A 22,440-nucleotide genomic window follows, 5' to 3' on the forward strand; every position below is an offset into this window, starting at 1 on the left:
GGACTGGTGCACTTGTTTAAAACATCTGTGATCCTCTAATTATCCCACTAGTTCCTTTAATCTTGGACCATTGAAGTGCTGACTTGCTGCCAAGTGCACGACCCCCTCCTTCCAGGCTGCCGCCCTCATTCCCTTAGTGGAGGAGTTCCACACTGTAAAGCTTTGTGAGTTTCTTACTCTGGGGACTGGAAAGCAGCTGCTGCTCTGAACAGTGCAGGATTGCTGCCAGGAGCATGGCTGGGAAGTAGAGGTCCCTCCTCCCCATCCAAGTTCTCTCTCCTGAACAGACCTGATCATGCTAACTCCTTCTCTCAAAGCAGACTTGGGAGCCAAGTTCTCCTAACCCTGCATCTTGTCTCCCTTTGAGGCTTTAGTTAAGCACTTCTTACTCAAGCAAAACTCCAATTGGTAGAGTAGAAGCCTTATTTAGCACCCAATCCTGAGACCAGCAGAGCTCTCTTGAAACCAATGAGAGATGCTTGCTCTGGTTGGGACCAGCTGCACTAGCTGGAAGAATGAAGCAGTCACGCAGAAGCCAGACGTCGTCATCTCTACGCACTACCATGAGAATCTGCAACCTAAAGCTAAATGAGCAGCACTTGAGAGGGCTCTGCCTGTGACTGGAGCTTTGTTGGCAACGGCAATGGGGTGGGAGTGGGAGAATGTGCCTCTGGTGTGCTGGAGCCATGGATAAATCGAAGATTGCAGGCTCTAGGGCTGTGACTGGTCTCCGTCACCAGCACTCAATTACATAAGAACGGCCACACTGGGTCACACCAAAGGTCCATCTAGCCCAGTATCCTGTCTTCCGACAGTGGCCAATGCCAGGTGCTTCAGAGGGAATGAACAGAACAGGTAATCATCAAGTGATCCATTCCCTGTTGCCCATTCCCAGCTTCTGGCAAACAGAGGCTAGGGACACCGTCCCTGCCCATCCTTGCTAATAGCCATTGATAGACCTATCCTCCATGAACTTATCTAGTCCATTTTTGAACCCTGTTATAGTCTTGCCTTTTGCAACATCCTCTGGCAAAGAGTTCCACAGGTTGCCTGTGTGTTATGTGAAGAAATATTGTCTTTTGTTTGTTTTAAACCTGCTGCCTATTAATTTTATTTGGTGACCCCTAGTTCTTGTGTTATGAGGAGTAAATTACACTTCTGTTTACTTTCTCCTCACCCATCATGATTTTATAGACCTCTGTTATATCCCGTCTGTGTCATCTCTTTTCCAAGCCCCAGTCTTATTAATCTCTCCTCATATGGACGCTGTTCCATACCCCTAATAATTTTGTTGCCCTTTTCTGTACCTTTTCCAATTCCTTTTTTTTTTCTTTTTTTATTGAGATGGTGTGACCACATCTGTACACAGTATTCAAGATGTGGCCGAACCATAGATTTATAGAGAGGCAATATGCTATTTTCTGTCTTCTTATCTATCCTTTCCTAATGACTCCCAACATTGTTAGTTTTTTTGACTCCCGCTGCACATTGAGTGGATATTTTCAGAGAACTAGCCACACTGACTCCAAGATCTTTCTTGAGTGATAGCAGCTAATTTAGACCCCGTCATTTTTTTTTTGTATAGTTGGGATTGTGTTTTCCAATGTGCATTACTTTGCCTTTATCAGCATTGAATTGGAGAGACGCAGCTGTAGAAATGCACGGTTGTGTCATTGCTCCAGTTCAAGTAAGGGAAGGGAAAGGCCAGGAAGTGGATACTCTCCATCCTTCATTTAGGTCAAGTGGGAAGATCCCTGCTTCCTGAGCTCATGTGTGCCAGGCCAGGGTCTGAATCCCATGGGCTGTCGCACTGGGACAAAGCACAGTCATCAGACAACTGCCTGCAGCTCCATTTAGCTGCTATAAGCCAATTTTCATGGCAAGAAATGGGATCCAGCAAGATCCCTTTCATGAGAATTTGACACAAATACACATTGCTCTTGCTGTTGTGGGGACATCAGGTGCAGAGGGACTCTGCTGTGAATTTTCCAGTGTGCCTGGTGCTTTGAAGTAGCATAACGAGCTAGATCTCTTATTCACATGCAACGTTTTAGAAAGGGGGAGGGAGTGTGGCCTCCGGAGCTTCAAGGCATATGGGAAATCTTGGATTCATGTGAACAGCAAAGCTTAGGGCAAGCCTCCGGGTATAGTGTGCCCCTGCCAGCAGGGCCAGAATTTAAGAACTCGGTCCCCCAGTACGTCCCAATGGGAGTTGCTGGGGCTGAGTACTGACCCCATGAGCCTACAGCCAGGCCAGAGCCCCTCTCCCTGTAAATGGTTAAGAAGCTGTGTGATTTCCCTCAGGGGCTGGAAGTCAGCTGGGGCGATTCTTTGTTGCAATGTTTGTTTCCCAGAGTCAAGAAGTTCAGCTACATTGGGACCTGGCTTACTAAAGCCAGAAAATTGCATGCAACTCCCCTGGGATGAGCCACGTTAGAATTGCCTTTGAAAAGGGTCAAACCCACACGCGACGGGCGCTCTCTGCCAAGGTGAGCATTCCCCTCCTTCCACCCATTGTGACGCTCCTAGTCCCGGGGCTCGATGGCACATGGGAGACTGTGCAGCCGTTCCGAAGTCCAGGAGCTGAGTCGTGTGTGTGTGTGGGGGGGGGAATCGGTTTCATAGCAGCCTCGGGGGGTGAGAGGGGGGGGAGGCGGGAATCAAATGCTTTTCAGTGCTATTTCCAGGGTGAAGGGTCCGGCTCAGCGCTGCAGCCTGGAAACACACAGGAGTGAGATGGCTTCAGCGGTTGGTTTGCAGCTAGAAAGAGCCAGATTCTCCCCTCGGCTCCAGTGGGGTAAGCCAGGAGTTGTTCTGGATGAAGTCACGGGGGCAATACACCAAGGCAAGAGTTACCAGGCCTTAGAGCGCTCTCTCCATTCATACACGATGCCCATCATCAGAAGCAGAGCACCTGGGGCAGCTTCTCTCTCAGGAACACAGGAATTGCCAGAGTGGATCCAACCAGTGACCATCGAGCCCTGTTGCCCATCTCCAGCAGTGTCCACTACCAAATGCTTCAGAGAAAGACACTGCAGTAGGCAGCAATAGGCTAACTGGCTCCTTCCCCCACCCCACCCCCCAGACAATTTCCTCCTGGAAGCTAGATGTCAGGTTATGTTAATACGCCTATTTGCGTAAAGTATGGAGGCTCCAGTTACTGATCTAAATATCCAATCCTGTTTTAATCTCTGCTAAACTCTTGGGTGGCACTGAGTTCCCCAGGTTCATTGTGCAAGAGAGTAATTCTTCTTAGTAGGGTTGAACTTGCCACCTTTTGCGTCCGTTCATTCTGACGTAGTTCGTGTAGCAGGAGACAGGGAGAACAGAAGTGTCCAGTCGCCCTTCCCTTGAGCAGCTCTGTCTTCCAGCGAGCACAGAGAACGAGTTCTTAGAAATAATCTCAGCGCTGAACTCAGGTGCTGCCTGGGGAGGAGACTGAGAAAGTCCTTCTGAAAGCGTGGACGTAGCGGCAGCTTTCATGCTAAAGCCTTTTCCTCCTCCCATTCCCCACTCACCTTCTCTTCCCATAGCTACCATATTTTCCAAAGCCTGAGAACCAGACTGGAAGTTGAGCACCAACCTACCTTTGAGGACCTGGACCTGAGACACCAAGAGGAACACCCTGTGACCTGGGGTGCCTAGGGTAACCCTCACTGAAAATGCCACGGTCAGGGCAGGCTCCCAAAGAAGTGCGGATTCTCCCAAAACTAGGGGTTTGTGATCAACTAGTCACAAACTATGCTCCTGATCTCCAGGAGCGGCACCAGGGTTTTTGCTGCCCTGGGTGTGGGTGGGGTCCTTCCGCACTCCCGGTCTGCAGCAGCAATTCTGCGGAGGGGGGGTCCTTCCATGCTCCCGGTCTTCGGGGCACTTCGGCAGCAGGTCCCGGAGCGAGTGAAGGACCTGCCGCAGAATTGCCACAGAAGACACGGAGCGCAGAAGGACCCCCCCACTGCCGAATTACCGCCCCCCCAAACCCTGCTGCCCTAGGCCACCGCCTATGTCTCCTAAATGGAAGTGCCGGCCCTGCTGATCTCCCACACTACTTATCAAGAAGCTGAAACAAGGAATCACACGTCCCCCTTTATTGCATTGCAGTTCTCTGGCTCCCAATCAGCACCTAGGTCCAGTAAGGTGAGGAGGTATTTAAAACCTCTGTTCACGATTCAAAATGTTCTTCTGAACCCCAAAGGGCCAGCCACATTACCAGGGCAATATTAATTTGGATCTTACCCAAAATACCATGCTGCCAGCCAATCCTTTAGTATCTAAAACTAAAGGTTTATGAGACAAGAATGAGAAGAGAGTTGTTAGAAGGTAAAGCAATCAGATACGTAAGACTTCAGAGTCCATATATCAGGTTCTTAGCAGTACTGGTGAGTTTGCTGGCTTGGAGAATCCCTCTGAAACACATCCAAAGCTTGGATGAGTCATTCAGTCCTTTGTTCAGCTTCCAGAGAAGTTACTCCAGCGGTAAGAAGCAGAATTGAAGACAAAATGGAGAAGCAGCAGCTGCCTTTTTATATCCTCTGCCGTGTGGTTTGTACTTCCTTTGTCCCAAACACAAACTTACGGAACATGGGCCTAGAAAAGCAAAGTCCCCTGACCCCAGGCATGTCCCTATATGTCCTGCTGACTCAGGTGTATCCCTGCCTGTTCGTTGTACAGCTGATTGCCTTTGCTAGGCCATCGCGCAGGCTAGAAAATGCTGATGCCAATCTGTCTGGGGGTGTCACCCAGATACACAGCACAGGTCTGAAATACAGATATTTATAGTGCTCCACACAAAGATGATAAACAAGATTATCATACTTGGCAAATCATAACTTTTCCACTGAGACCTTACATGGCATATTTTGTAATATTGGTACAACAGTATTGTAAATGGTCACCCACATTCCACGCAGCGTCACACACCCCTCTTGCATTCAGCTGCCACTACATCCACAAAGACGGCTTGGGGCTTTTAGCCCCACTGCAACTGAGGTTCATCCTTTAACAAGTAATTGGGTATTTGGGCATATTGAAAATAGCTCCCCAGCCACACCTATCCAACTGCAGAGAAATCTTCAAAGAATTCACTTCAAAGAATAAAACGGAGGAAGCGCTGGTCCTCTCCTGCACTCCCCTGCAGAGCAACCGCCTATGAAAGCAAATGAAAATAGTTATCCCAAGCTCCAGCATCAAAAGAAACACAATGAAAGGATTTCTCTGTGCACCTTAACGCTTTGAGCCGCTTGGCCTTTTCCAGGTTGTAATGACAGTAATAGCACCAACAAAAATCTTGGGTTGCCAAATGTCTAATCGCACAAACCCAAATGCTCTTGCCCTGCCCTGCCCCTTCCCTGAGGCCCTGCACCTTCTCTGAGGCCCTACCCATGCTCACTCCAGCCCCACTCCCTCGGTCACTCGCTCTCCCCCACCCTCACTCACTTTCACCGGGCTGGGGTAAGGGGCTGGGGTGCAGGATGGGATGTGGGTTCTGGGAGGGAGTTTGGGTGCAGGAGTGGGTTCAGGGCTGTGGTAGGGGGTTGGGGTACAGGAGGAGGTGTGGGCTCTGGGCGGGAGTTTGGGTGCAGGATGGGGCTGGGAGTTGGGGTGTGGGAGGGGGTTCAGAGTGCAGGCTCTGGCTGGCCGGTGCTTACCTCGGGTGGTTCCTGGAAGCAGCAGCATGTCTGGAAGTGGCTCCTAGGCTCACAGGCACCAGGCGGCTTTGCACACTGTCCCTGCCTGCAAGCACTGCCCCCACAGCTCCCATTAGCTTCCCCATTCCCAGCCAATGGGAGCTGCAGAGTCAGCGCTCAGTCCATGGAGGCAGTACATGGAGACCCCCTACCCGCGCTGCCTCCTAGGAGCTGCTGCTGGACATGTTGCCACTTCTGGGAGTGGCACGGAGCCAAGTCAGATAGGGACCCTGCCTTAGCCCCACTGCACCGCCTGACTTTTAGCAGCCTAAAATCTCCCGGATTGCCTTCAGTAGCCTCCGGGAGATTGAGCCAGCAGAAAACAGTCTTCCCCTCTACTGCAGGGCCTGTGGCCTGGGGAAGTTCTCATGTGCCCACAGACTGGCACCGGAATGAACTGCTATTGGGACTGAGCCCTGATACTCAAAACACCATTTTACAGACTTATTTGTGCACTGAGGGAACAGTACCCAGAGAAGATGATAGTAATAGGCACTTACTGAGCCCCACCCTTCTGCAGCTCTCAAAGCACTCTACAAAGTGGGGTACAAGGAGAAGAAAGATGGCATGGAGGTTAGCTGGGACTCAAAAGAGCTGGACCCAGTTCTTGGCTGTACCCCCAATTATCTGTGCAACATTGGACAAGTCTCTCTCTCTGCCTCAGTTCCCATCTATAGAATGAGAATAATACTACCTCTCTCGGTCTTGGCTCTTTAGGCAATATGTGCTTTGGGGGCAGGGACTCTCACACTGTTTGCTCAAGGAAGCCCTGATTTGAAGAGGGAGGAGGGTCTTTAGGTTCTCCCACCACATAATTGAGTTGTCTGCTCCATATTACCGGTGCAGCTGAAGAGAAGTTGACAAACACATCTTTCTGATGCAGGAGGGATGTCATCAGTTATAGCATATACCCATAAAGTCACTTGGTGTAGAGGAAAAGGCAGAGGAGAGAGAACTTATAGCACCATCAGCACTTCCACTGAAGTGAGCAGATTCTAGTGGAGTGAGGAAGGCATACTTTCCTACCACGGTCTCTCCAAGCTGAAAGCCCACACAGAATATTCCTATCCCTCTTCCACACCTTCAGACAAAGAGAGCTAATGCTCAGGGAATTAAACATCGAATTTATTGCATCATATTGAACTATGTACACAAACACATAGAAAATAAACATTTGCTATAGCTGTATATTTGTCTTTAATGCTGTGTTATAAAGAGGCTGACAGGCTACCAATGTAGTAATCAGCACATTTAAAAAAAAAACCCCATGCCTACAACTTTTGTTAGAGAGGTGCAAAGTTCAATACTACATATCAAACATGGGATGTAAATATTGTATGTTCTATAAATATGTCCATTCTCCAACAGGGTTTAAAATTAGATTTACACCGATTCTTGGAAAGTGAGAGATTGTTCACCATTTTAACTGATCATGGAGGGGAAAAAAGAGGTCTTACTAATCTTTTGGGGAATAGATGGTTAATTCATCCTCTTACCCACCCAGAAGTGTTAATGTACATTTCAAATGTGATCAACAAAAGCATCATAACAAAGATTGCCTTTAAGTCCCAGCATTTAATAGTGACACAAAGTGTCAAGTAGAAAGTAGAAATGTTGCACTGAAAAACTAACCCCGCAGATTCCAAACATATACAAGCCTGTGGATTTGAGCCACTGTCCTGTGGATTTGATTCTGATTTCTTGGAGCTGCCATCTCACATTTGATCAGGATCCCCTGCCTTTGAGGAGGGAAACTAGGACTAGGTTAAGCCTACTGTAGACTTGTATATTGCATTTCTATATTGGTAGAGGTTCAATTTGGAAAACCAATTTCTAAATTTTGTTCTTCCTTAGAACTAACAAGAAGTGACCTAACCCCCAAGAGACCCCTCTCAAAAGGTTAAGCAGGGAAAGACACGACCAAAATTTGAGACCAAAAGAAAATACATAGAATCCATAGTCTTGTGCAAACAAAATGAGTGTGTACCATAAAAAGGGGGGGGGGTTAGAGAAAAGCATCACAATAGTGTCCCCACCCCAGTACCCAACTGTCCTGCAGAGAGGAGGGTAGTGGGCATGAGATGTAGCAATTCTATGCAAGCAAGAACCAGCTTGCATTTGGAGGGGAGGAGTGAAGCAGGGAGACGTGGACAGTTTTAAAAAAAAATCACCATTTCACCCACTGCCAGAAATGCAAGAAGCAGCAAAGATCAAAATATTTAAGATGACTGAAAGAAAAAAATGGGGGATGGGGGAAGAAAATTGCAAGCAACTGCTGGCGATAAAAACAATTAACCAAAACAAGGTTGAACTGATTTTGTTTGATGGGTTCGAGACTTCAGTGCACACGTTCTCCCTGCTAAAATCCCAGAAAGAGTAGACAGTGTCATGCTGGGCCTCTGTGTCCCTTGATTCTAATATTTTTAAAAAACATTCTGATCCACTACTTTACAAAAATAAAACTTGCTCCATTTGTTGTGTCTGTTTCTGTCTCGTGCCGATCAGGCCAAACTAAAGCCCTCGTAGTGGTCGATGGCTTGTGTAAGCCGCACGCTGAGGGTCTTCTTGCTGCTGTACTTGGGCAGGTCGAGGAGGTTGTAGCAGGTGTGAGCTACGGGCAGGTACTGATCCCCACTCGATGTGGACTGGATGATGATGCGTAAACTTGACATGCCATAGATAGGGATGCGGTCGCTGCCAGTCAGGAACACTGAGAGAGCAGAAACAAAACACAAAACTTTGAGAAGGCAGCCACACACTAATGAAGGCACCAAGACAATACTGTCGTCACTAGGAACCCACTTGAAATTCTACATATTCACCTCTCTGTGATACCCACTGCATTCAACCTGAGGGTCTGTGTCCTCAGATAACCTCCCCAGCTTCAGTCTTCCCCTCCATGAACTCTGCATGACTCCAACTGCCTGCAAATTTATCTTCAATGACCTCAGGTGACCCCAACTGCCTTGAAAGTATTACACATTCACTTCTCTCTGACACCCAATAGATTGCACCCAAGGGTCCGTGTCCTTGGATGCTGTCCCTGGCTTCATCCTCAACCTGATTGAAATCTGCATGACCCCAATAGCTTGTAAATTTATAATCAGTGACCCCAAGTGACCCCAACTGCTTTGAAAATTTTCCACATCGCCCTCTTTGTGACCCCCACTACATTGAGCCTGAGAGTCCGTGCCCTCAGATGACCTGCATCGTCTGAGCCTCACCTTCAGTGAACTATGCATGACCCCAGTAGACTCTAAATTGATCATCAGTGACCCCAGGTGACCCAAATTGCCTTGAAGTTTCTCCGCATTGACCTCTCCGTGACCCCCCACTACATTCAGCCTGAGAGTCTGTGTCCTCGGCTGATCTCCCTGGCTCAATCCTTCCCCTGATTGAACTTTGCATGACCCCAATTGCTTCTAAATTCATCCTCAGTGACCCTAGGTGACCCTAACTGCCTTGACGGTTCTCCACATTGCCCTGTCTGTGACCCCCACTACATTCAGCCTGAGGGTCTGTGTCCTCGGATGACCTCCCTGGCTCAATCCTTCCCCTGATTGAACTCTGCATGACCCCAATAGCTTGAAAATTCATCCTCAGTGACCCTAGGTGACCCCAACTGCCTGGAAATTTTTCCACATTGACCTGTCTGTGACCCCAACTACATACAGTATGAGGGTCCGTGTCCTCAGATGACCTGCATGGTATGAGCCTCACCTTCAGTGAACTCTGCATGACCCCAGTAGACTGTAAATTGATCATCAGTGACCCCAGGTGACCCCAACTGCCTTGAAATTTTACCACATTGACCTGTCTGTGACCCACACTACATTCAGCATGAGGGTCCGTGTCCTCAGATGACCTGCATGGTCTGCTCCTCACCCCGATTGAACTCTGCATGACCCCAATTGCTTCTAAATTCATCCTCAGTGACCCTAGGTGACCCCAACTGCCTTGAAAGTTTTCCACATTGACTTCTCTGTGACATCCACTACATTGAGCCTCCGTGTCCGTGTACTCAGATGACCTATATTGTCTGAGCCTCACCTTCAGTGAACTCTGCATAACCCCAGTAGACTGTAAATTCATCATCAGTGACCCCAGGTGACCCCAACTGCCTTGAAATTTTTCCACATTGACCTGTCTGTGACCCCCACTACATTCAGCATGAGGGTCCATGTCCTCAGATGACCTGCATGGTCTGCTCCTCACCCCGATTGAACTCTGCATGACCCCAATTGCTACTAAATTCATCCTCAGTGACCCTAGGTGACCCCAACTGCCTTGAAAGTTTTCCACATTGACTTCTCTGTGACCTCCACTACATTGAGCCTCCGTGTCCGTGTCCTCAGATGACCTATATTGTCTGAGCCTCACCTTCAGTGAACTCTGCATGACCCCAGTAGACTGTAAATTGATCATCAGTGACCCCAGGTGACCCCAATTGCCTTGATGGTTCTCCACATTGACCTCTCTGTGACCCCCAGTACATTCAGCCTGAGGGTCTGTGTCCTCGGATGACCTCCCTGGCTCAATCCTTCCCCTGATTGAACTCTGCATGACCCCAATTGCTTCTAAATTCATCCTCAGTGACCCTAGGTGACCCCAACTGCCTGGAAATTTTTCCACATTGACCTGTCTGTGACCCCCACTACATTCAGCATGAGGGTCCGTGTCCTCAGATGACCTGCATGGTCTGCTCCTCACCCTGATTGAACTCTGCATGACCCCAATTGCTTGTAAATTCGTGTCCTCAGATGACCTGCATGGTCTGCTCCTCACCCCGATTGAACTCTGCATGACCCCAATTGCTTCTAAATTCATCCTCAGTGACCCCACGTGACCCCAACTGCCTTGACGGTTCTCCACATTGACCTCTCTGTGACCCCCAGTACATTCAGCCTGAGGGTCTGTGTCCTCGGATGACCTCCCTGGCTCAATCCTTCCCCTGATTGAACTCTGCATGACCCCAATTGCTTCTAAATTCATCCTCAGTGACCCTAGGTGACCCCAACTGCCTGGAAATTTTTCCACATTGACCTGTCTGTGACCCCCACTACATTCAGCATGAGGGTCCGTGTCCTCAGATGACCTGCATGGTCTGCTCCTCACCCTGATTGAACTCTGCATGACCCCAATTGCTTGTAAATTCGTGTCCTCAGATGACCTGCATGGTCTGCTCCTCACCCCGATTGAACTCTGCATGACCCCAATTGCTTCTAAATTCATCCTCAGTGACCCCACGTGACCCCAACTGCCTTGACGGTTCTCCACATTGACCTCTCTGTGACCCCCAGTACATTCAGCCTGAGGGTCTGTGTCCTCGGATGACCTCCCTGGCTCAATCCTTCCCCTGATTGAACTCTGCATGACCCCAATTGCTTCTAAATTCATCCTCAGTGACCCTAGGTGACCCCAACTGCCTGGAAATTTTTCCACATTGACCTGTCTGTGACCCCCACTACATTCAGCATGAGGGTCCGTGTCCTCAGATGACCTGCATGGTCTGCTCCTCACCCTGATTGAACTCTGCATGACCCCAATTGCTTGTAAATTCGTGTCCTCAGATGACCTGCATGGTCTGCTCCTCACCCCGATTGAACTCTGCATGACCCCAATTGCTTCTAAATTCATCCTCAGTGACCCCACGTGACCCCAACTGCCTTGACGGTTCTCCACATTGACCTCTCTGTGACCCCCAGTACATTCAGCCTGAGGGTCTGTGTCCTCGGATGACCTCCCTGGCTCAATCCTTCCCCTGATTGAACTCTGCATGACCCCAATTGCTTCTAAATTCATCCTCAGTGACCCTAGGTGACCCCAACTGCCTGGAAATTTTTCCACATTGACCTGTCTGTGACCCCCACTACATTCAGCATGAGGGTCCGTGTCCTCAGATGACCTGCATGGTCTGCTCCTCACCCTGATTGAACTCTGCATGACCCCAATTGCTTGTAAATTCGTGTCCTCAGATGACCTGCATGGTCTGCTCCTCACCCCGATTGAACTCTGCATGACCCCAATTGCTTCTAAATTCATCCTCAGTGACCCCACGTGACCCCAACTGCCTTGACGGTTCTCCACATTGACCTCTCTGTGACCCCCAGTACATTCAGCCTGAGGGTCTGTGTCCTCGGATGACCTCCCTGGCTCAATCCTTCCCCTGATTGAACTCTGCATGACCCCAATTGCTTCTAAATTCATCCTCAGTGACCCTAGGTGACCCCAACTGCCTGGAAATTTTTCCACATTGACCTGTCTGTGACCCCCACTACATTCAGCATGAGGGTCCGTGTCCTCAGATGACCTGCATGGTCTGCTCCTCACCCTGATTGAACTCTGCATGACCCCAATTGCTTGTAAATTCGTGTCCTCAGATGACCTGCATGGTCTGCTCCTCACCCCGATTGAACTCTGCATGACCCCAATTGCTTCTAAATTCATCCTCAGTGACCCCACGTGACCCCAACTGCCTTGACGGTTCTCCACATTGACCTCTCTGTGACCCCCAGTACATTCAGCCTGAGGGTCTGTGTCCTCGGATGACCTCCCTGGCTCAATCCTTCCCCTGATTGAACTCTGCATGACCCCAATTGCTTCTAAATTCATCCTCAGTGACCCTAGGTGACCCCAACTGCCTGGAAATTTTTCCACATTGACCTGTCTGTGACCCCCACTACATTCAGCATGAGGGTCCGTGTCCTCAGATGACCTGCATGGTCTGCTCCTCACCCTGATTGAACTCTGCATGACCCCAATTGCTTGTAAATTCGTGTCCTCAGATGACCTGCATGGTCTGCTCCTCACCCCGATTGAACTCTGCATGACCCCAATTGCTTCTAAATTCATCCTCAGTGACCCCACGTGACCCCAACTGCCTTGACGGTTCTCCACATTGACCTCTCTGTGACCCCCAGTACATTCAGCCTGAGGGTCTGTGTCCTCGGATGACCTCCCTGGCTCAATCCTTCCCCTGATTGAACTCTGCATGACCCCAATTGCTTCTAAATTCATCCTCAGTGACCCTAGGTGACCCCAACTGCCTGGAAATTTTTCCACATTGACCTGTCTGTGACCCCCACTACATTCAGCATGAGGGTCCGTGTCCTCAGATGACCTGCATGGTCTGCTCCTCACCCTGATTGAACTCTGCATGACCCCAATTGCTTGTAAATTCGTGTCCTCAGATGACCTGCATGGTCTGCTCCTCACCCCGATTGAACTCTGCATGACCCCAATTGCTTCTAAATTCATCCTCAGTGACCCCACGTGACCCCAACTGCCTTGACGGTTCTCCACATTGACCTCTCTGTGACCCCCAGTACATTCAGCCTGAGGGTCTGTGTCCTCGGATGACCTCCCTGGCTCAATCCTTCCCCTGATTGAACTCTGCATGACCCCAATTGCTTCTAAATTCATCCTCAGTGACCCTAGGTGACCCCAACTGCCTGGAAATTTTTCCACATTGACCTGTCTGTGACCCCCACTACATTCAGCATGAGGGTCCGTGTCCTCAGATGACCTGCATGGTCTGCTCCTCACCCTGATTGAACTCTGCATGACCCCAATTGCTTGTAAATTCGTGTCCTCAGATGACCTGCATGGTCTGCTCCTCACCCCGATTGAACTCTGCATGACCCCAATTGCTTCTAAATTCATCCTCAGTGACCCCACGTGACCCCAACTGCCTTGACGGTTCTCCACATTGACCTCTCTGTGACCCCCAGTACATTCAGCCTGAGGGTCTGTGTCCTCGGATGACCTCCCTGGCTCAATCCTTCCCCTGATTGAACTCTGCATGACCCCAATTGCTTCTAAATTCATCCTCAGTGACCCTAGGTGACCCCAACTGCCTGGAAATTTTTCCACATTGACCTGTCTGTGACCCCCACTACATTCAGCATGAGGGTCCGTGTCCTCAGATGACCTGCATGGTCTGCTCCTCACCCTGATTGAACTCTGCATGACCCCAATTGCTTGTAAATTCGTGTCCTCAGATGACCTGCATGGTCTGCTCCTCACCCCGATTGAACTCTGCATGACCCCAATTGCTTCTAAATTCATCCTCAGTGACCCCACGTGACCCCAACTGCCTTGACGGTTCTCCACATTGACCTCTCTGTGACCCCCAGTACATTCAGCCTGAGGGTCTGTGTCCTCGGATGACCTCCCTGGCTCAATCCTTCCCCTGATTGAACTCTGCATGACCCCAATTGCTTCTAAATTCATCCTCAGTGACCCTAGGTGACCCCAACTGCCTGGAAATTTTTCCACATTGACCTGTCTGTGACCCCCACTACATTCAGCATGAGGGTCCGTGTCCTCAGATGACCTGCATGGTCTGCTCCTCACCCTGATTGAACTCTGCATGACCCCAATTGCTTGTAAATTCGTGTCCTCAGATGACCTGCATGGTCTGCTCCTCACCCCGATTGAACTCTGCATGACCCCAATTGCTTCTAAATTCATCCTCAGTGACCCCACGTGACCCCAACTGCCTTGACGGTTCTCCACATTGACCTCTCTGTGACCCCCAGTACATTCAGCCTGAGGGTCTGTGTCCTCGGATGACCTCCCTGGCTCAATCCTTCCCCTGATTGAACTCTGCATGACCCCAATAGCTTGTAAATTCATCCTCAGTGACCCTAGGTGACCCCAACTGCCTGGAAATTTTTCCACATTGACCTGTCTGTGACCCCCACTACATTCAGCATGAGGGTCCGTGTCCTCAGATGACCTGCATGGTCTGCTCCTCACCCTGATTGAACTCTGCATGACCCCAATTGCTTGTAAATTCGTGTCCTCAGATGACCTGCATGGTCTGCTCCTCACCCCGATTGAACTCTGCATGACCCCAATTGCTTCTAAATTCATCCTCAGTGACCCCACGTGACCCCAACTGCCTTGACGGTTCTCCACATTGACCTCTCTGTGACCCCCAGTACATTCAGCCTGAGGGTCTGTGTCCTCGGATGACCTCCCTGGCTCAATCCTTCCCCTGATTGAACTCTGCATGACCCCAATAGCTTGTAAATTCATCCTCAGTGACCCTAGGTGACCCCAACTGCCTGGAAATTTTTCCACATTGACCTGTCTGTGACCCCCACTACATTCAGCATGAGGGTCCGTGTCCTCAGATGACCTGCATGGTCTGCTCCTCACCCTGATTGAACTCTGCATGACCCCAATTGCTTGTAAATTCGTGTCCTCAGATGACCTGCATGGTCTGCTCCTCACCCCGATTGAACTCTGCATGACCCCAATTGCTTCTAAATTCATCCTCAGTGACCCCACGTGACCCCAACTGCCTTGACGGTTCTCCACATTGACCTCTCTGTGACCCCCAGTACATTCAGCCTGAGGGTCTGTGTCCTCGGATGACCTCCCTGGCTCAATCCTTCCCCTGATTGAACTCTGCATGACCCCAATTGCTTCTAAATTCATCCTCAGTGACCCTAGGTGACCCCAACTGCCTGGAAATTTTTCCACATTGACCTGTCTGTGACCCCCACTACATTCAGCATGAGGGTCCGTGTCCTCAGATGACCTGCATGGTCTGCTCCTCACCCTGATTGAACTCTGCATGACCCCAATTGCTTGTAAATTCGTGTCCTCAGATGACCTGCATGGTCTGCTCCTCACCCCGATTGAACTCTGCATGACCCCAATTGCTTCTAAATTCATCCTCAGTGACCCCACGTGACCCCAACTGCCTTGACGGTTCTCCACATTGACCTCTCTGTGACCCCCAGTACATTCAGCCTGAGGGTCTGTGTCCTCGGATGACCTCCCTGGCTCAATCCTTCCCCTGATTGAACTCTGCATGACCCCAATTGCTTCTAAATTCATCCTCAGTGACCCTAGGTGACCCCAACTGCCTGGAAATTTTTCCACATTGACCTGTCTGTGACCCCCACTACATTCAGCATGAGGGTCCGTGTCCTCAGATGACCTGCATGGTCTGCTCCTCACCCTGATTGAACTCTGCATGACCCCAATTGCTTGTAAATTCGTGTCCTCAGATGACCTGCATGGTCTGCTCCTCACCCCGATTGAACTCTGCATGACCCCAATTGCTTCTAAATTCATCCTCAGTGACCCCACGTGACCCCAACTGCCTTGACGGTTCTCCACATTGACCTCTCTGTGACCCCCAGTACATTCAGCCTGAGGGTCTGTGTCCTCGGATGACCTCCCTGGCTCAATCCTTCCCCTGATTGAACTCTGCATGACCCCAATAGCTTGTAAATTCATCCTCAGTGACCCTAGGTGACCCCAACTGCCTGGAAATTTTTCCACATTGACCTGTCTGTGACCCCCACTACATTCAGCATGAGGGTCCGTGTCCTCAGATGACCTGCATGGTCTGCTCCTCACCCTGATTGAACTCTGCATGACCCCAATTGCTTGTAAATTCGTGTCCTCAGATGACCTGCATGGTCTGCTCCTCACCCCGATTGAACTCTGCATGACCCCAATTGCTTCTAAATTCATCCTCAGTGACCCCACGTGACCCCAACTGCCTTGACGGTTCTCCACATTGACCTCTCTGTGACCCCCAGTACATTCAGCCTGAGGGTCTGTGTCCTCGGATGACCTCCCTGGCTCAATCCTTCCCCTGATTGAACTCTGCATGACCCCAATAGCTTGTAAATTCATCCTCAGTGACCCTAGGTGACCCCAACTGCCTGGAAATTTTTCCACATTGACCTGTCTGTGACCCCCACTACATTCAGCATGAGGGTCCGTGTCCTCAGATGACCTGCATGGTCTGCTCCTCACCCTGATTGAACTCTGCATGACCCCAATTGCTTGTAAATTCGTGTCCTCAGATGACCTGCATGGTCTGCTCCTCACCCCGATTGAACTCTGCATGACCCCAATTGCTTCTAAATTCATCCTCAGTGACCCCACGTGACCCCAACTGCCTTGACGGTTCTCCACATTGACCTCTCTGTGACCCCCAGTACATTCAGCCTGAGGGTCTGTGTCCTCGGATGACCTCCCTGGCTCAATCCTTCCCCTGATTGAACTCTGCATGACCCCAATAGCTTGTAAATTCATCCTCAGTGACCCTAGGTGACCCCAACTGCCTGGAAATTTTTCCACATTGACCTGTCTGTGACCCCCACTACATTCAGCATGAGGGTCCGTGTCCTCAGATGACCTGCATGGTCTGCTCCTCACCCTGATTGAACTCTGCATGACCCCAATTGCTTGTAAATTCGTGTCCTCAGATGACCTGCATGGTCTGCTCCTCACCCCGATTGAACTCTGCATGACCCCAATTGCTTCTAAATTCATCCTCAGTGACCCCACGTGACCCCAACTGCCTTGACGGTTCTCCACATTGACCTCTCTGTGACCCCCAGTACATTCAGCCTGAGGGTCTGTGTCCTCGGATGACCTCCCTGGCTCAATCCTTCCCCTGATTGAACTCTGCATGACCCCAATAGCTTGTAAATTCATCCTCAGTGACCCTAGGTGACCCCAACTGCCTGGAAATTTTTCCACATTGACCTGTCTGTGACCCCCACTACATTCAGCATGAGGGTCCGTGTCCTCAGATGACCTGCATGGTCTGCTCCTCACCCTGATTGAACTCTGCATGACCCCAATTGCTTGTAAATTCGTGTCCTCAGATGACCTGCATGGTCTGCTCCTCACCCCGATTGAACTCTGCATGACCCCAATTGCTTCTAAATTCATCCTCAGTGACCCCACGTGACCCCAACTGCCTTGACGGTTCTCCACATTGACCTCTCTGTGACCCCCAGTACATTCAGCCTGAGGGTCTGTGTCCTCGGATGACCTCCCTGGCTCAATCCTTCCCCTGATTGAACTCTGCATGACCCCAATAGCTTGTAAATTCATCCTCAGTGACCCTAGGTGACCCCAACTGCCTGGAAATTTTTCCACATTGACCTGTCTGTGACCCCCACTACATTCAGCATGAGGGTCCGTGTCCTCAGATGACCTGCATGGTCTGCTCCTCACCCTGATTGAACTCTGCATGACCCCAATTGCTTGTAAATTCGTGTCCTCAGATGACCTGCATGGTCTGCTCCTCACCCCGATTGAACTCTGCATGACCCCAATTGCTTCTAAATTCATCCTCAGTGACCCCACGTGACCCCAACTGCCTTGACGGTTCTCCACATTGACCTCTCTGTGACCCCCAGTACATTCAGCCTGAGGGTCTGTGTCCTCGGATGACCTCCCTGGCTCAATCCTTCCCCTGATTGAACTCTGCATGACCCCAATAGCTTGTAAATTCATCCTCAGTGACCCTAGGTGACCCCAACTGCCTGGAAATTTTTCCACATTGACCTGTCTGTGACCCCCACTACATTCAGCATGAGGGTCCGTGTCCTCAGATGACCTGCATGGTCTGCTCCTCACCCTGATTGAACTCTGCATGACCCCAATTGCTTGTAAATTCGTGTCCTCAGATGACCTGCATGGTCTGCTCCTCACCCCGATTGAACTCTGCATGACCCCAATTGCTTCTAAATTCATCCTCAGTGACCCCACGTGACCCCAACTGCCTTGACGGTTCTCCACATTGACCTCTCTGTGACCCCCAGTACATTCAGCCTGAGGGTCTGTGTCCTCGGATGACCTCCCTGGCTCAATCCTTCCCCTGATTGAACTCTGCATGACCCCAATAGCTTGTAAATTCATCCTCAGTGACCCTAGGTGACCCCAACTGCCTGGAAATTTTTCCACATTGACCTGTCTGTGACCCCCACTACATTCAGCATGAGGGTCCGTGTCCTCAGATGACCTGCATGGTCTGCTCCTCACCCTGATTGAACTCTGCATGACCCCAATTGCTTGTAAATTCGTGTCCTCAGATGACCTGCATGGTCTGCTCCTCACCCCGATTGAACTCTGCATGACCCCAATTGCTTCTAAATTCATCCTCAGTGACCCCACGTGACCCCAACTGCCTTGACGGTTCTCCACATTGACCTCTCTGTGACCCCCAGTACATTCAGCCTGAGGGTCTGTGTCCTCGGATGACCTCCCTGGCTCAATCCTTCCCCTGATTGAACTCTGCATGACCCCAATAGCTTGTAAATTCATCCTCAGTGACCCTAGGTGACCCCAACTGCCTGGAAATTTTTCCACATTGACCTGTCTGTGACCCCCACTACATTCAGCATGAGGGTCCGTGTCCTCAGATGACCTGCATGGTCTGCTCCTCACCCTGATTGAACTCTGCATGACCCCAATTGCTTGTAAATTCGTGTCCTCAGATGACCTGCATGGTCTGCTCCTCACCCCGATTGAACTCTGCATGACCCCAATTGCTTCTAAATTCATCCTCAGTGACCCCACGTGACCCCAACTGCCTTGACGGTTCTCCACATTGACCTCTCTGTGACCCCCAGTACATTCAGCCTGAGGGTCTGTGTCCTCGGATGACCTCCCTGGCTCAATCCTTCCCCTGATTGAACTCTGCATGACCCCAATAGCTTGTAAATTCATCCTCAGTGACCCTAGGTGACCCCAACTGCCTGGAAATTTTTCCACATTGACCTGTCTGTGACCCCCACTACATTCAGCATGAGGGTCCGTGTCCTCAGATGACCTGCATGGTCTGCTCCTCACCCTGATTGAACTCTGCATGACCCCAATTGCTTGTAAATTCGTGTCCTCAGATGACCTGCATGGTCTGCTCCTCACCCCGATTGAACTCTGCATGACCCCAATTGCTTCTAAATTCATCCTCAGTGACCCCACGTGACCCCAACTGCCTTGACGGTTCTCCACATTGACCTCTCTGTGACCCCCAGTACATTCAGCCTGAGGGTCTGTGTCCTCGGATGACCTCCCTGGCTCAATCCTTCCCCTGATTGAACTCTGCATGACCCCAATAGCTTGTAAATTCATCCTCAGTGACCCTAGGTGACCCCAACTGCCTGGAAATTTTTCCACATTGACCTGTCTGTGACCCCCACTACATTCAGCATGAGGGTCCGTGTCCTCAGATGACCTGCATGGTCTGCTCCTCACCCTGATTGAACTCTGCATGACCCCAATTGCTTGTAAATTCGTGTCCTCAGATGACCTGCATGGTCTGCTCCTCACCCCGATTGAACTCTGCATGACCCCAATTGCTTCTAAATTCATCCTCAGTGACCCCACGTGACCCCAACTGCCTTGACGGTTCTCCACATTGACCTCTCTGTGACCCCCAGTACATTCAGCCTGAGGGTCTGTGTCCTCGGATGACCTCCCTGGCTCAATCCTTCCCCTGATTGAACTCTGCATGACCCCAATAGCTTGTAAATTCATCCTCAGTGACCCTAGGTGACCCCAACTGCCTGGAAATTTTTCCACATTGACCTGTCTGTGACCCCCACTACATTCAGCATGAGGGTCCGTGTCCTCAGATGACCTGCATGGTCTGCTCCTCACCCTGATTGAACTCTGCATGACCCCAATTGCTTGTAAATTCGTGTCCTCAGATGACCTGCATGGTCTGCTCCTCACCCCGATTGAACTCTGCATGACCCCAATTGCTTCTAAATTCATCCTCAGTGACCCCACGTGACCCCAACTGCCTTGACGGTTCTCCACATTGACCTCTCTGTGACCCCCAGTACATTCAGCCTGAGGGTCTGTGTCCTCGGATGACCTCCCTGGCTCAATCCTTCCCCTGATTGAACTCTGCATGACCCCAATAGCTTGTAAATTCATCCTCAGTGACCCTAGGTGACCCCAACTGCCTGGAAATTTTTCCACATTGACCTGTCTGTGACCCCCACTACATTCAGCATGAGGGTCCGTGTCCTCAGATGACCTGCATGGTCTGCTCCTCACCCTGATTGAACTCTGCATGACCCCAATTGCTTGTAAATTCGTGTCCTCAGATGACCTGCATGGTCTGCTCCTCACCCCGATTGAACTCTGCATGACCCCAATTGCTTCTAAATTCATCCTCAGTGACCCCACGTGACCCCAACTGCCTTGACGGTTCTCCACATTGACCTCTCTGTGACCCCCAGTACATTCAGCCTGAGGGTCTGTGTCCTCGGATGACCTCCCTGGCTCAATCCTTCCCCTGATTGAACTCTGCATGACCCCAATAGCTTGTAAATTCATCCTCAGTGACCCTAGGTGACCCCAACTGCCTGGAAATTTTTCCACATTGACCTGTCTGTGACCCCCACTACATTCAGCATGAGGGTCCGTGTCCTCAGATGACCTGCATGGTCTGCTCCTCACCCTGATTGAACTCTGCATGACCCCAATTGCTTGTAAATTCGTGTCCTCAGATGACCTGCATGGTCTGCTCCTCACCCCGATTGAACTCTGCATGACCCCAATTGCTTCTAAATTCATCCTCAGTGACCCCACGTGACCCCAACTGCCTTGACGGTTCTCCACATTGACCTCTCTGTGACCCCCAGTACATTCAGCCTGAGGGTCTGTGTCCTCGGATGACCTCCCTGGCTCAATCCTTCCCCTGATTGAACTCTGCATGACCCCAATAGCTTGTAAATTCATCCTCAGTGACCCTAGGTGACCCCAACTGCCTGGAAATTTTTCCACATTGACCTGTCTGTGACCCCCACTACATTCAGCATGAGGGTCCGTGTCCTCAGATGACCTGCATGGTCTGCTCCTCACCCTGATTGAACTCTGCATGACCCCAATTGCTTGTAAATTCGTGTCCTCAGATGACCTGCATGGTCTGCTCCTCACCCCGATTGAACTCTGCATGACCCCAATTGCTTCTAAATTCATCCTCAGTGACCCCACGTGACCCCAACTGCCTTGACGGTTCTCCACATTGACCTCTCTGTGACCCCCAGTACATTCAGCCTGAGGGTCTGTGTCCTCGGATGACCTCCCTGGCTCAATCCTTCCCCTGATTGAACTCTGCATGACCCCAATAGCTTGTAAATTCATCCTCAGTGACCCTAGGTGACCCCAACTGCCTGGAAATTTTTCCACATTGACCTGTCTGTGACCCCCACTACATTCAGCATGAGGGTCCGTGTCCTCAGATGACCTGCATGGTCTGCTCCTCACCCTGATTGAACTCTGCATGACCCCAATTGCTTGTAAATTCGTGTCCTCAGATGACCTGCATGGTCTGCTCCTCACCCCGATTGAACTCTGCATGACCCCAATTGCTTCTAAATTCATCCTCAGTGACCCCACGTGACCCCAACTGCCTTGACGGTTCTCCACATTGACCTCTCTGTGACCCCCAGTACATTCAGCCTGAGGGTCTGTGTCCTCGGATGACCTCCCTGGCTCAATCCTTCCCCTGATTGAACTCTGCATGACCCCAATAGCTTGTAAATTCATCCTCAGTGACCCTAGGTGACCCCAACTGCCTGGAAATTTTTCCACATTGACCTGTCTGTGACCCCCACTACATTCAGCATGAGGGTCCGTGTCCTCAGATGACCTGCATGGTCTGCTCCTCACCCTGATTGAACTCTGCATGACCCCAATTGCTTGTAAATTCGTGTCCTCAGATGACCTGCATGGTCTGCTCCTCACCCCGATTGAACTCTGCATGACCCCAATTGCTTCTAAATTCATCCTCAGTGACCCCACGTGACCCCAACTGCCTTGACGGTTCTCCACATTGACCTCTCTGTGACCCCCAGTACATTCAGCCTGAGGGTCTGTGTCCTCGGATGACCTCCCTGGCTCAATCCTTCCCCTGATTGAACTCTGCATGACCCCAATTGCTTCTAAATTCATCCTCAGTGACCCTAGG

General features: G+C 50.5%; 1 protein-coding gene across 4 annotated transcripts in view; it reads right to left on the bottom strand.

The window, feature by feature from the left end:
* Positions 1 to 6,790: 6,790 nt before the first annotated feature.
* Positions 6,791 to 22,440, bottom strand: part of HERC3 (HECT and RLD domain containing E3 ubiquitin protein ligase 3) — a 143,091-nt gene continuing 127,441 nt past the window's right edge. For all 4 annotated transcript variants that reach the window (XM_034772328.1, XM_034772323.1, XM_034772324.1 and 1 more), the window contains one exon: positions 6,791 to 8,397. In XM_034772328.1, the coding sequence (XP_034628219.1) occupies positions 8,189 to 8,397 (209 nt within the window). In that variant the 3' untranslated portion in view covers positions 6,791 to 8,188. The remainder of the gene's footprint in view (positions 8,398 to 22,440) is intronic.

Source organism: Trachemys scripta, chromosome 5 (assembly GCF_013100865.1).
Source record: "Trachemys scripta elegans isolate TJP31775 chromosome 5, CAS_Tse_1.0, whole genome shotgun sequence".
In the NCBI taxonomy this organism is placed as follows: Eukaryota; Metazoa; Chordata; order Testudines; family Emydidae; genus Trachemys; species Trachemys scripta.